General features: G+C 38.4%; 1 protein-coding gene and 1 pseudogene across 1 annotated transcript; both read left to right on the top strand.

Moving 5' to 3' along the window:
• Positions 1 to 2,889: 2,889 nt before the first annotated feature.
• Positions 2,890 to 5,237, top strand: LOC128570661 (succinyl-CoA:3-ketoacid coenzyme A transferase 1, mitochondrial-like; annotated as a pseudogene).
• A 4,503-nt stretch (positions 5,238 to 9,740) lies between these two features.
• On the top strand, positions 9,741 to 10,531 carry LOC128570251 (CAP-Gly domain-containing linker protein 1-like). Its single transcript, XM_053569201.1, has one exon. It carries the CDS (start codon positions 9,741 to 9,743, stop codon positions 10,518 to 10,520), a length of 780 nt encoding a protein of 259 aa, XP_053425176.1. The 3' UTR covers positions 10,521 to 10,531.
• Positions 10,532 to 10,809: the final 278 nt, after the last annotated feature.

Here is a 10,809-nt window from a genome sequence, read left to right as displayed (position 1 = left end):
GAGAGCACTCACTAATCAACATACAAAGATCTGCATAAAGCTCTTTATCTTCTACTGAGGCTTTTTTCCTTGGATTTATACTAGAATTGACATTTTGCTCAGGATACTGATTCTGACGGCTTTAGGCCTATCTCACCTATGGTGAGTATAGAACTGAAGAAGTCAATATGTCTTCTTTTTCAATTTTACTGTATTTTTAACTCTTTCCCACTTATTGTTATTTGTATGTATTCATGGGGTATAAGTACAATTGTGTTACATAGATATAATGCATTGTGGTGAAGTCAGGGCTTTCCATATACATGTCACTGAAGCAATGCACATTGTACCCACTAAGCAACCTCCTATCCTCCACCTTCCTCCCCCTTCCAAAATCCATTGTTCCACACTCTGCTCCTGTGTACATGTATTATTCAGCTCTCACTTAACAAGTGAGAACATACAGGATTTGTCTTTCTGTGTCTGAGTTGTTTCACTTAAGGTAATGGCCTGCATTTCATCTATATGGCTGAAAAAGACATGATTTCATTTTTTTTTTTTACATCTCAATAGTATTCCATTGTTTATATACCCCACATATTCTTTATCCAATCTGCCATTGATGCACACTCTAGTTGATTCCATATTTTTGCTACTATAATGGCAATATGTTGGATAAACATATTAGTGCAGGTGTCCTTTTAATGTATTGGTTTCTTTTTCTTTGGGAAGACACCCAAAAGTGGATTATGGTATATGTATACCAGGGAATATTATGCAGCCATTAAAAAGATGGAGGCTTTACCAGGTTTATGTTTACAGGGATGGATCTGGATCATATTCTTCTCAGTAAAATATCTCAAGAATGGACCAAAAACAAACAAACAAACAAAAAAAAAAAACAATGTACTCAATACTATAATGAAATCAATATATAATCACCCACACTTTCATACAAAAGATAAAACACAATTGTGGTCCAGAAAGAAGGAGAGAAGAGGAGGGCGAGGGTAGGGGGTGGGGTGGATAGGTGGCAGGAGGTAATTGGTGGGACCTCACATACTGTGCATATTGCAAGGGTACATGCCAAATAATAGTAAAGTATAAATGTCTAATCACAAAAATTAAATAAGTGAGGTGAACTCTATGTTAACCAGTTTGATGTAAATATTCCAAACGATATATAAAATCAGCACATTGTACCCCATAAATGCAGTAATGTACACAGTTATGATCTAATAAAAAGACAAAGGAACCCCAAAGTGGGATTGCTATATCATACAGTAGTTCTAATTTGGTTCCTTGTGAAATCTCCATACTGTTTTCCATAAAGGTTACAATAATTTTCATTCCCACCAATGGTGTATAAGAGTTCTTTGTACTCTAAATTTTCCCTGGCATGTTAATCTTTTGTCTTTTTTTATTTATTATTATTATTTTTTAATTTTTTTTGCAGTTTTTGACCAGGGCTGGGTTTAAATGGGGGTAACAGTTTTCTGTTGTTGTCAAGTTGTTCGAGTTCCTTGTATATTCTGGATATTTGTTCACTGTCAGATGTATAGTTTGCAAATGTTTTCTTCTATTTTGTAGGTTTTCTGTTAATTAGGTTGATCATTTCTTTTGCTGTGCAGCTTCATCGTTTCATTAAGTCTCACTTTAAAATTTTTGTTTATTGCCTGTGCTTTTGAGGTCTTAATCATGAATTATTTGCCTAGACTAACATCCAGAAAAGTTTTCCCAGGTTTTATTCTCCCATTTTATAATTTCATGTCTCCCATTCAAGTGTTTAATTCATTTATTTTTGTATATGGTGGGGACATAGGTCTAACTTCATTCTTTTCCATATGAGAATTCAATTTTCCTACACCATGTGTTGAAAGAGTGTCAAATATTCCTTAGTGTTTCTTCTTGTCAATTTTGTCAAAGATCAGTTAGCTGTATGTGGCTTAATTTCTGCGTTCACCATGATGTTTCATTGATCTACATGACTATTTTTATATGCACTGTCCCATAGTGTTTTGGCCACTATATCCTTCTAGTATAATTTGAAGTCAGGCAATGTGATGCCTCCAAATTTTTTTCTTTTTGTTGAAGATTGCTTTGTCTTTTCTGTCTTTTTTGGTTCCTTATGAACTTAAGAATTGCTTTTTCTAATTCCATGAACAAGGACATTGATATTTTTATAGGGATTGCTTTGAACATGTAAATTCCTTCAGGCAGTGTGTTCACTTTAACTACTATAGAACCTTTGTAAGTTGACCAGCCAAGGGACTATAGCAAACTGGGCAGCATATAGAGATGGTCAGCATAAGGCACTTGGCCTACTGTACCAGTATGTCCATGTGGTACATGTCCAGTCTATAAAAATTAGGTCAACTTGAGAATTGAAAATGCTGCACTGGCATGGGAAGAAAAGCATGCTCCCTCCTCAGCTCACACATTCACAGCACAATGGCTTGGAAAAGTAGCCAGCCCCTCAGGACACCCCCACCCCATCCCTGGAGGACACTGAACCCCAGGCCAAGGATCATTGCTGACCTAGTGGAAGATGGCCATTTGCACCCCATCAAAGCTGAAAGGCTGGCCTAGAGGCTGCAGGGCCAAGGGCACTTCAGCACAGCTGCCTCAAACACATCAAGATCCAGGAGAGTAACCGGCCACTATGAGGCCATGAACCTTTGCAACCATCCCACACTGTGACAAGAGCCTCCACTCCCCAGTGAGGACCCCTCCCAGCCTCACTTATTTATAAACCAGCAGCAGGCAGTGTGTGGCTGGCCCTTTGTACAGGCAGCCTCAAGGATGTTACTGGATGCACATTCAAGCACCTGGTAGGCGGTTCCTTCCCAGTGACTTGGCGGCAACCTGGGCCAGGCACACTGACATACTCAGACGTGCTCCAGCTCACAGATGGCTGCCTTCAAACTACTCTCCTGTGGGCTGTGGTTCTGTGCCTCTTCCCATGCCTCTGGAGTGCCTGGTCCCAGGGACGTGTTTGCAATTTTTCTACCAGTACTCCAGTGGAAGCTGTAAAACACAAACCCAATGGTGCAACAGTTCTGATTGGTGGTTTTAGTCTGTGTGGAATTCCAGAGAACCTTACTGGAGTAAAAGGACTAGCTGCAGTTAGTAACCATGCAAAGGTTGACAACTTTGGACTTCGATACAAGCAGATAAAATGTATGGTCTACTCCAGTGGGGAGAAAATGCAGAATTGGAATGACAGTACTTATCTGGTGAATTAGAAGTAGAGCTGACACCTCAGCGTGCACTTGCAGGGAAGATTCCTGCAGGTGGGGCTGGGGTTTCTGTATTTAACACCAGCACAAAGTATGGGATCCTGGTATAAGAAGGAGGATTCCAATCAAATACAGAAAAGATTTCAGCATCATCACTGCCAGCAGGTCAAGAGAGGTGAGGGAGTTCAGTGGTCAGTGCTTTACTGTGGAGGAAGCAATTACAGGGGCTTTAGCTTTGGTGAAAGCCTGGAAGGCAGAATGAGCAGGAAATGTAATTTGCAGGAAAATCAGGAGGAATTTCAATTTTCCAATGAGCAAAGCTGCAGCAATAACAGTGGTAGAGGTTGGAGAAATTGTGGATATTGGCACATTTGCTCCAGAAGACATTCATATTCCTCAGATTTAGGTATCTCACCTTATAAAGGGAAAAAACAATGAGAAAATAATTGAGTGTTTATCAATTCACAAAGATGTAAATGGAAAAGCCAAATTTGGGAAACCTGGAGATGATATAAGGGAACGTATCATCGAGTGGGCAGCTCTTGAGTTTGAGGATGGCATGGTCCATATCCAATACAACACGAAGCCAATGAAGATCTAATCAATGCAGGCAGGGAAACAGCTGTTATTCTTTTTTTATTTGTTTATTTTTACATAATATACATGTGTTTATTAGGTTTCCATTTTTTTGCCTTCACAAAATTAAAAAGGCTTAAAATTTAATAACAATAACAATGTTTAAGATAAGGACTAGAAACAAAAACCTCGTAAAGAATGAATGAACATAAATACATTCAGAAAAGAAATCAGACAATTGCTACATCAAAATATTAAGCAATAATGATAATAATGCAAAGAAAGTAACATTCACATTGTCGGATAAGAGTATGTCTATAATAGAATGCTTTGACTCAGATTCAGGATGGAATCATTAGTTAATTTATTATTTTTTTAAGTCTCAAAAAATAGACAACTGATATTTATAAATAAAAGTAAAAGATAATTTCGAAAAACAGATCATGCCAAATCTTATAGATGATAGAAAAAGAAAAAATACTTCAAGATCATTCTACTTGATCTGTGTACACCTGATATTAAAATTGGAGAAAATAGGGCGGCGCCTGTGGCTCAGCGGGTAGGGCGCCGGCCCCATATGCCGAGGGTGGCGGGTTCAAACCCGGCCCCGGCCAAACTGCAACAAAAAAATAGCCGGGCGTTGTGGCGGGCGCCTGTAGTCCCACCTACTTGGGAGGCTGAGTCAAGAGAATCGCCTAAGCCCAAGGATTTGGAGGTTGCTGTGAGCTGTGTGACGCCACGGCACTCTACCGAGGGTGATAAGGTGAGACTCTGTCTCTACAAAAAAAAATAAATAAAATTGGAGAAAATATATTATTATAAGGGGGAAATTACAAACATATGTCACTTATCAATGAGGATGCAATATCCTAAACAGCATATTAACATGTCTTTTTTCTCCAGCCATGAATCATTTGCAATGATTAGAGGGGGAAATGTCAATCTAACAATGATAGGAACAATGCAGGTTTCCAGATAAAGTGACCTGGCTAACTGGACAATTTCTGGGAAGATGATAAAAGGAATGGTGGTGCTATGGATTTAGCATCCAGTGCCAAAACCAAAGTGGTGGTCACCAAAGAGCATTCAGAAAAAGAAAATGTACATAAAAACATGAAGAAATGTACCTTACCACTGACTGGAAAGCAGTGTGTCAACTGCATTATTACTGAAAAGTAATATCACCCAGGTTATCTGTGAATCCATCAAACAATCCAAGAATGCAAGTTCATTGGTCCCAGTGATGTCTTGTTCCTGGAGGAAAGCATCAATCAACTGAAGACCATAATTATTTTAAGGCTTAAATCTGGATTCACACACAAGCTGTGTTCCATGAGGACAAGAAGAAAGGGCTAACTCTGGGCTCTAGGAAGGCCTGACGGGAAGACACACAGAAGAGCACCAGGTATGACTTTTTCACTTTCAGCAAAACTCCTGCAGTGAAACAGATCACAAACTGAAATGTGGACACCTGTCCCAGGCTGGATGTTTTTCATTTTAAACCCTTTGTATTTAAGGTTTCAACTGCTCCAGGCAGCCTAGAGGAAGAAGGCTAAAAACTAGAAAGGTTTACTGTATACTAATGAGCAGTACCTGATTAGTTTTCTTCTAATATTTCAGGCTTTATGCAGCCATTTAGAATTTATTCTCTTAAAAATACTCGACAGAGGTGGGCAGGAAGATGGCCCACTAGAGGCAAGTTTCCCCAGAGGCTCCTGACCAGAAGGGGAGATTCTGGACAGATTTGGCCTCTGAAACTGAAAGAGGGGAGCTGAGATAGGAAAAAAAATAGACAAGCACACATGATACCAGCTGTGTAAACCTGTGATTCCAAGAAAGAGGTGCTAATGAACAAATTCCAGGTAGAAAGCCTGTTGCCAGGAGAAAAAGAGTCTCCTCCCCAAAGCAGAAGGCATGCTGCATTGTTTTCTCTGCAAGTGAGCAGGGGACAAAAGACCTCTCATTTTACCCCCTGAGTGAGAGTGAGAGCTGCTAAATACTGGGCCTCTTCCTCCTCCAGAGTGGCCCCCCCATAAGCCTAGGCATTATCCTGCTCAGCATGAAAATAAATACTCTTCCTGCAATTCTGAACTTTCATTCCAAGCTTTCCCCCTTGTCTGGCAGTCTGAAGGTCTACCTCCTGCAGAGCTCAGAGTGTGTGGCCATTCCCTTGGTGGTCTGGGCATTCATTATATGGATAGAAGCTGGGAAACAGTGACTTCAGTAGAGGCAGAGAGGAATGGGAAGAGAGGGACATTTGGGAGAAAGAAATGCATGCGACATTGCACTGAGGGCAGTAGCACTAACCTCTTTTCAGACTTTAAGGGTGGAGCCACTGATGCTGGTGCAGAGGTACTGACCCCTGTTAAGACAGAGCCATTACTACCTAATTGGGACTTTATTTATTTTAAATTTTCCCCTTCTTTATTTTTATTAAATCATAACTGTATACATTAATGCATTAATGGGATATAATGTGCTGATTTTATATACAATTTAGAATCCTTACATAAAACTTGTTAACAAAGCCTTCACTTCACTTAATTATTGTGGTAAGACATTTGTACTCTACACTTAATGGGTTTGATATGTACCCTTGCAATATGCATGATAGACGAGGTCTCACTGTTTTACCCTCCCACCCTCCAACCACCCTTTCCCTTCCCCTCCTTCATCCTGGGCTATATTTCTGTTTTGTCTTTCATATGAAAATGTGCGTGATTATAAATTGGTTTCATAATAGTACTGAGTACATTGGATACTTTTTTTTTACATTCTTGAGATGCTTTACTAAGAAGAATATGTTCCAGCTCCATCCATGTAAACATAAAAGGGGTAAAGTCTCCATCTTTTTAAAGGCTGCATAATATTCCAGGATATACAGATACCACAATTTATTAATCCATTCAAAGGCACTTGAGCTTCTTCCATGAGTTGCCAATTATGAATTGAGCCACAATAAACAATCTGATGCAAATATCTTTGTTGTAAAATTACTTTTAGTCTTTTGGATATATACCTAGTAGAGGAACTGCAGGATGGAATTGCAGGTCTACCTTTAGTTCCTTAAGTGTTCTCCAAACTTCTTTCCAAAAGTAACATATTAGCCTCCATTCCCACCAGCAATGCAGAAGTGTTCCCTTCTTTCCACATCCACACTAACGTGTAGTTTGTTGATTTTGCGATGTGGGCTACTCTTACTGGAGTTAGATGATATCTCAAAGGGGTTTTGATTTTCATTTCTCTGATGATTAAAGATGATGAGCAGATTTTCATGTGTCTGTAGGTCACATGCTTGTCTTCTTCAGAGAAGCTTCTGTTCAATTCTCTTGCCCACAATGAAATGGGATCACTTGTTCTTTTCTTCTTAATAATTTTAAGTTCTTTGTGGATTCTGGTTATTAAGCCTTTGTCAGAAAAATAACCTGCAAATATCTTCTCTCATTCTGAGGGCTGTCTGCTTGCTTTACTTGCTGTGTTCATAGCTGTGCAGAAGCTCAGAGATCAAACTTTCACTCTTCACAGATAATATGATTTTATACCTGGAAAACCCCAGGGACTCAACTGCAAAACTCTTAGAAGTGATCAAGGAATATAACAGTGTCTCAGGATACAAAAACCATGCTCACAAATCAGTAGCTTTTATATATACCAGTAATAGTCAAGCTGAAAAAAACAGTCAAGGACTCTATTCCTTTTACAGTAGTGCCAAAGATGAAATATTTGGGAATTCATAACAAAGGATGTGAAAGATCTCTATAAAGAGAACTATGAAACTCTGAGAAAAGAACTAACTGAAGACATTAACAAATGGAAAAACATACCCCATGCTCATGGCTTGGAAGAATCAACTTTGTTAAAATGTACATTTTATCCAAAGCAATATACAAATTTAATGCAATCCCTGTTAAAGCACCACTTTCATACGTTAAAGATCTGGAAAAATAGTACCTAATTTTATATGGAATCAGAAAAAAAATCTAATAGCCAAGACACTATTCAGAAATAAAAACAAATCAGGAGGAATCATGCTATCATATTTCAGACTATACTATAAATCTATAGTGATCAAAACAGCATAGTACTGGCACAAAAATGGAGAGGTAGCTATATAGAACAGAATAGAGAACCAAGAAATGAACCCAGATACTATTGTTATTTGATCTTTGATAAGCTTATCAAAAATTTAAATTGGGGCAAAGATTCCCTATTTAACAAATGGTGCTGGTAATTGGCTGGCAACATGTAGAAGACTGAAACTGGATCCACACCTTTCACCATTAACAAAAATTAAATCTTACTAGGTAAAAGATTTTTTTTTTTTACCATAACCGTTTATTAAAGTAGATACAGAACACTTCTTTTCTCAAATTTCAATACTGTTTTACATGTTTTCTGTTTGTGAAACAACTCCTATTATGTTTATAACCCCAAATTTCAATTGTTAACAGATTAACTTAATATTCACTTGTCAAACACAGTTGATAATCTTCAGGGGAAAATACATCAAAAGCATATATACAATTATAGAAGTTCTTACTATACATGTAGCATGGAAGATGCATTTTATTACTTTTTACATATTCTAAAAGACATTCAAATGAAGATAAATAGATTCAAACTGGCTGACAGACTGTTCTGTTGGTTGAGGTCCTTCATTTTATTTTTTGTGATAAGAAAATCCAAAATTATTAACATTGAATTTCTCATCATACATTCATCTAAAAACAGTTAAACTTGTAAAGGAAGATTATAGATTAACTGGTTAATTTAGGTTTTTTATACTGGCTTATTATTAAATTAATTTATTGCTGGGGATATCTGCTAGAGAAGGAAAAATGTATTGGAGAAACTTCTTCCAGTTATTAGAATTTGGTAAAGAAACAAAATGAAAACAAAAGGAAAAAATAATTGCAAAGCCTTATGATGCTATTTTTTGGACTAGTCTTTTATGTTCAGATGATCGTTTTAAGTGTTTTCATTTTCATAAAGGTAAATACCTGAAAAGAAAGACAGATTGTATATGGTTTTTCCCAAAATATAGCTTTTAAAAAAATATATACATGGGGCGGCGCCTGTGGCTCAGTCGGTAAGGCGCCGGCCCCATATGCCAAGGGTGGCGGGTTCAAACCCGGCCCCAGCTGAACTGCAAACCAAAAAAAAAAAAAAATAGCCGGGCGTTGTGGCGGGCACCTGTAGTCCCAGCTACTCGGGAGGCTGAGGCAAGAGAATCGCTTAAGCCCAGGAGTTGGAGGTTGCTGTGAGCTGTGTGAGGCCACGGCACTCTACGGAGGGCGATAAAGTGAGACTCTGTCTCTACAAAAAAAAAAAAAAAAAAAAAATATATATATACATATATCTATAAGCTAAAATTATGCAAAACCAATAAACAAAACACAGTATAGAAAGCGGATGCAGCATATAGATTATAAAATGTCCCCACAGCAGTTGGGGGCTTCCTCCTCCCTTTACCTGTTTCATGATTTTATAATCACACCTAAGTATTATCAAGCCTGAAATAAAGGCACTACTGATAACAGGTAGTGCAAAAAAGCTCAGATATTTCTTTGAATAAAATACTTTTAAATGAGTAGATTAAAATGCAAAATGGCACATTTTTTCAACTCATTCCAGTGTCAAAGCTTAACCAAAAACCTAAATATACAAATGCAGCCTGGAAACATTTTAGTGCAAATACGAAAAGTAACGGCATAATTTAGTTACTTTAAATAAGGTATTGTATGGGTAGGGATTTTTTTTATGAGGGACAAAGAATGTAATGGCATCTGGTGCAATGTCTTCAAACTTAAGAAAACAAAATAAGAGGTGAAAACTCACCTACTAATTATTTAATTTATCAATCTAACTTATACGGGGAGACTAAAGTGTGATTTGTGAAGAAAAAAATATTTTCTTAGATTTGTTGATGGCAGCAAAAAATAACATATGAGTTCTCCTGAAGTCTGTACACAGAAGTCAGCATTGCAAGAAGAGAACATTAAACTTGCCGAGGAGCTGGGGAGAAGCAGAGACGAAGTCACAAGTCATCGAAAGCTGGAAGAGGAAAGATCTGTGTTCAATAATCAGTTGTTAGAAACGAAAAAAAGAGAATCCAAGTACATAAAAGATGCAGATGAAGAAAAAGCCTCCTTGCAAAAATCCATCAGTATAACTAGTGCCTTACTCACAGAAAAGGATGCAGAGCTGGAAAAACTGAGAAATGAGGTCACAGTGCTCAGGAGAGAAAACGCCTCTGCCAAGTCCTTGCATTCAGTTGTTCAGTCTCTAGAGCCCGATAAGGTGAAGCTTGAGCTAAAGGTAAAGAACTTGGAGCTTCAACTCAAAGAAAACAAGAGGCAGCTCAACAGCTCCTCAGGTAATACTGATACTCAGGCAGAAGAGGATGAAAGAGCCCAGGAGAGTCAGATTGATTTCCTAAATTCAGTAATAGTGGACCTTCAAAGGAAGAATCAAGATCTCAAGATGAAGGTAGAGATGATGTCAGAAGCAGCCCTCAATGGGAATGCGGATGAGCTCAACAATTATGACAGTGATGACCAGGAGAAACAGTCTAAGAAGAAGTCTTGCCTCTTCTGTGACATTTGTGACTGCTTTGAGCTGCATGACACAGAGGATTGTCCTACCCAGACACAGATGTCTGATGACCCTCCCCACTCTACACACCATGGCAGTCAGAGTGAGGAACGCCCGTACTGTGAGATCTGAGAGATGTTTGGCCACTGGGCAGCCAACTGCAATGACCACAAGACCTTCTGATGAAGCCTCAAGTCAAGAACTTGGCTTTTTCAGGCGTGTTAGTGTTTAAGCAATTTAACACCAGCATTGTGTGTACAGACTTCAGGAGAACTCATATGTTAATTTTTGATGCCATCAACAAATCCAGGTAAAAGATTTAAACGTAAGACATCACACTATAAAGATACTTTGAGAGAGTGCAGGGCAAACCCTTGAAGAAATTCACCTGGCAGTATCCTTTATGAGGGGACCCCTCCAG

This window comes from Nycticebus coucang, chromosome 18 (genome assembly GCF_027406575.1).
Source record: "Nycticebus coucang isolate mNycCou1 chromosome 18, mNycCou1.pri, whole genome shotgun sequence".
NCBI lineage: Eukaryota > Metazoa > Chordata > Mammalia > Primates > Lorisidae > Nycticebus > Nycticebus coucang.
Note: the sequence above shows the minus strand (reverse complement) of the source record. Positions and strands in the feature narration are given on the sequence as shown.

What these genes read in the sequence shown, in the direction of transcription:
- LOC128570251 (XM_053569201.1), top strand. Translation starts at nt 9,741, where the DNA reads ATGAGTTCTCCTGAAGTCTGTACACAGAAGTCAGCATTGCAAGAAGAG.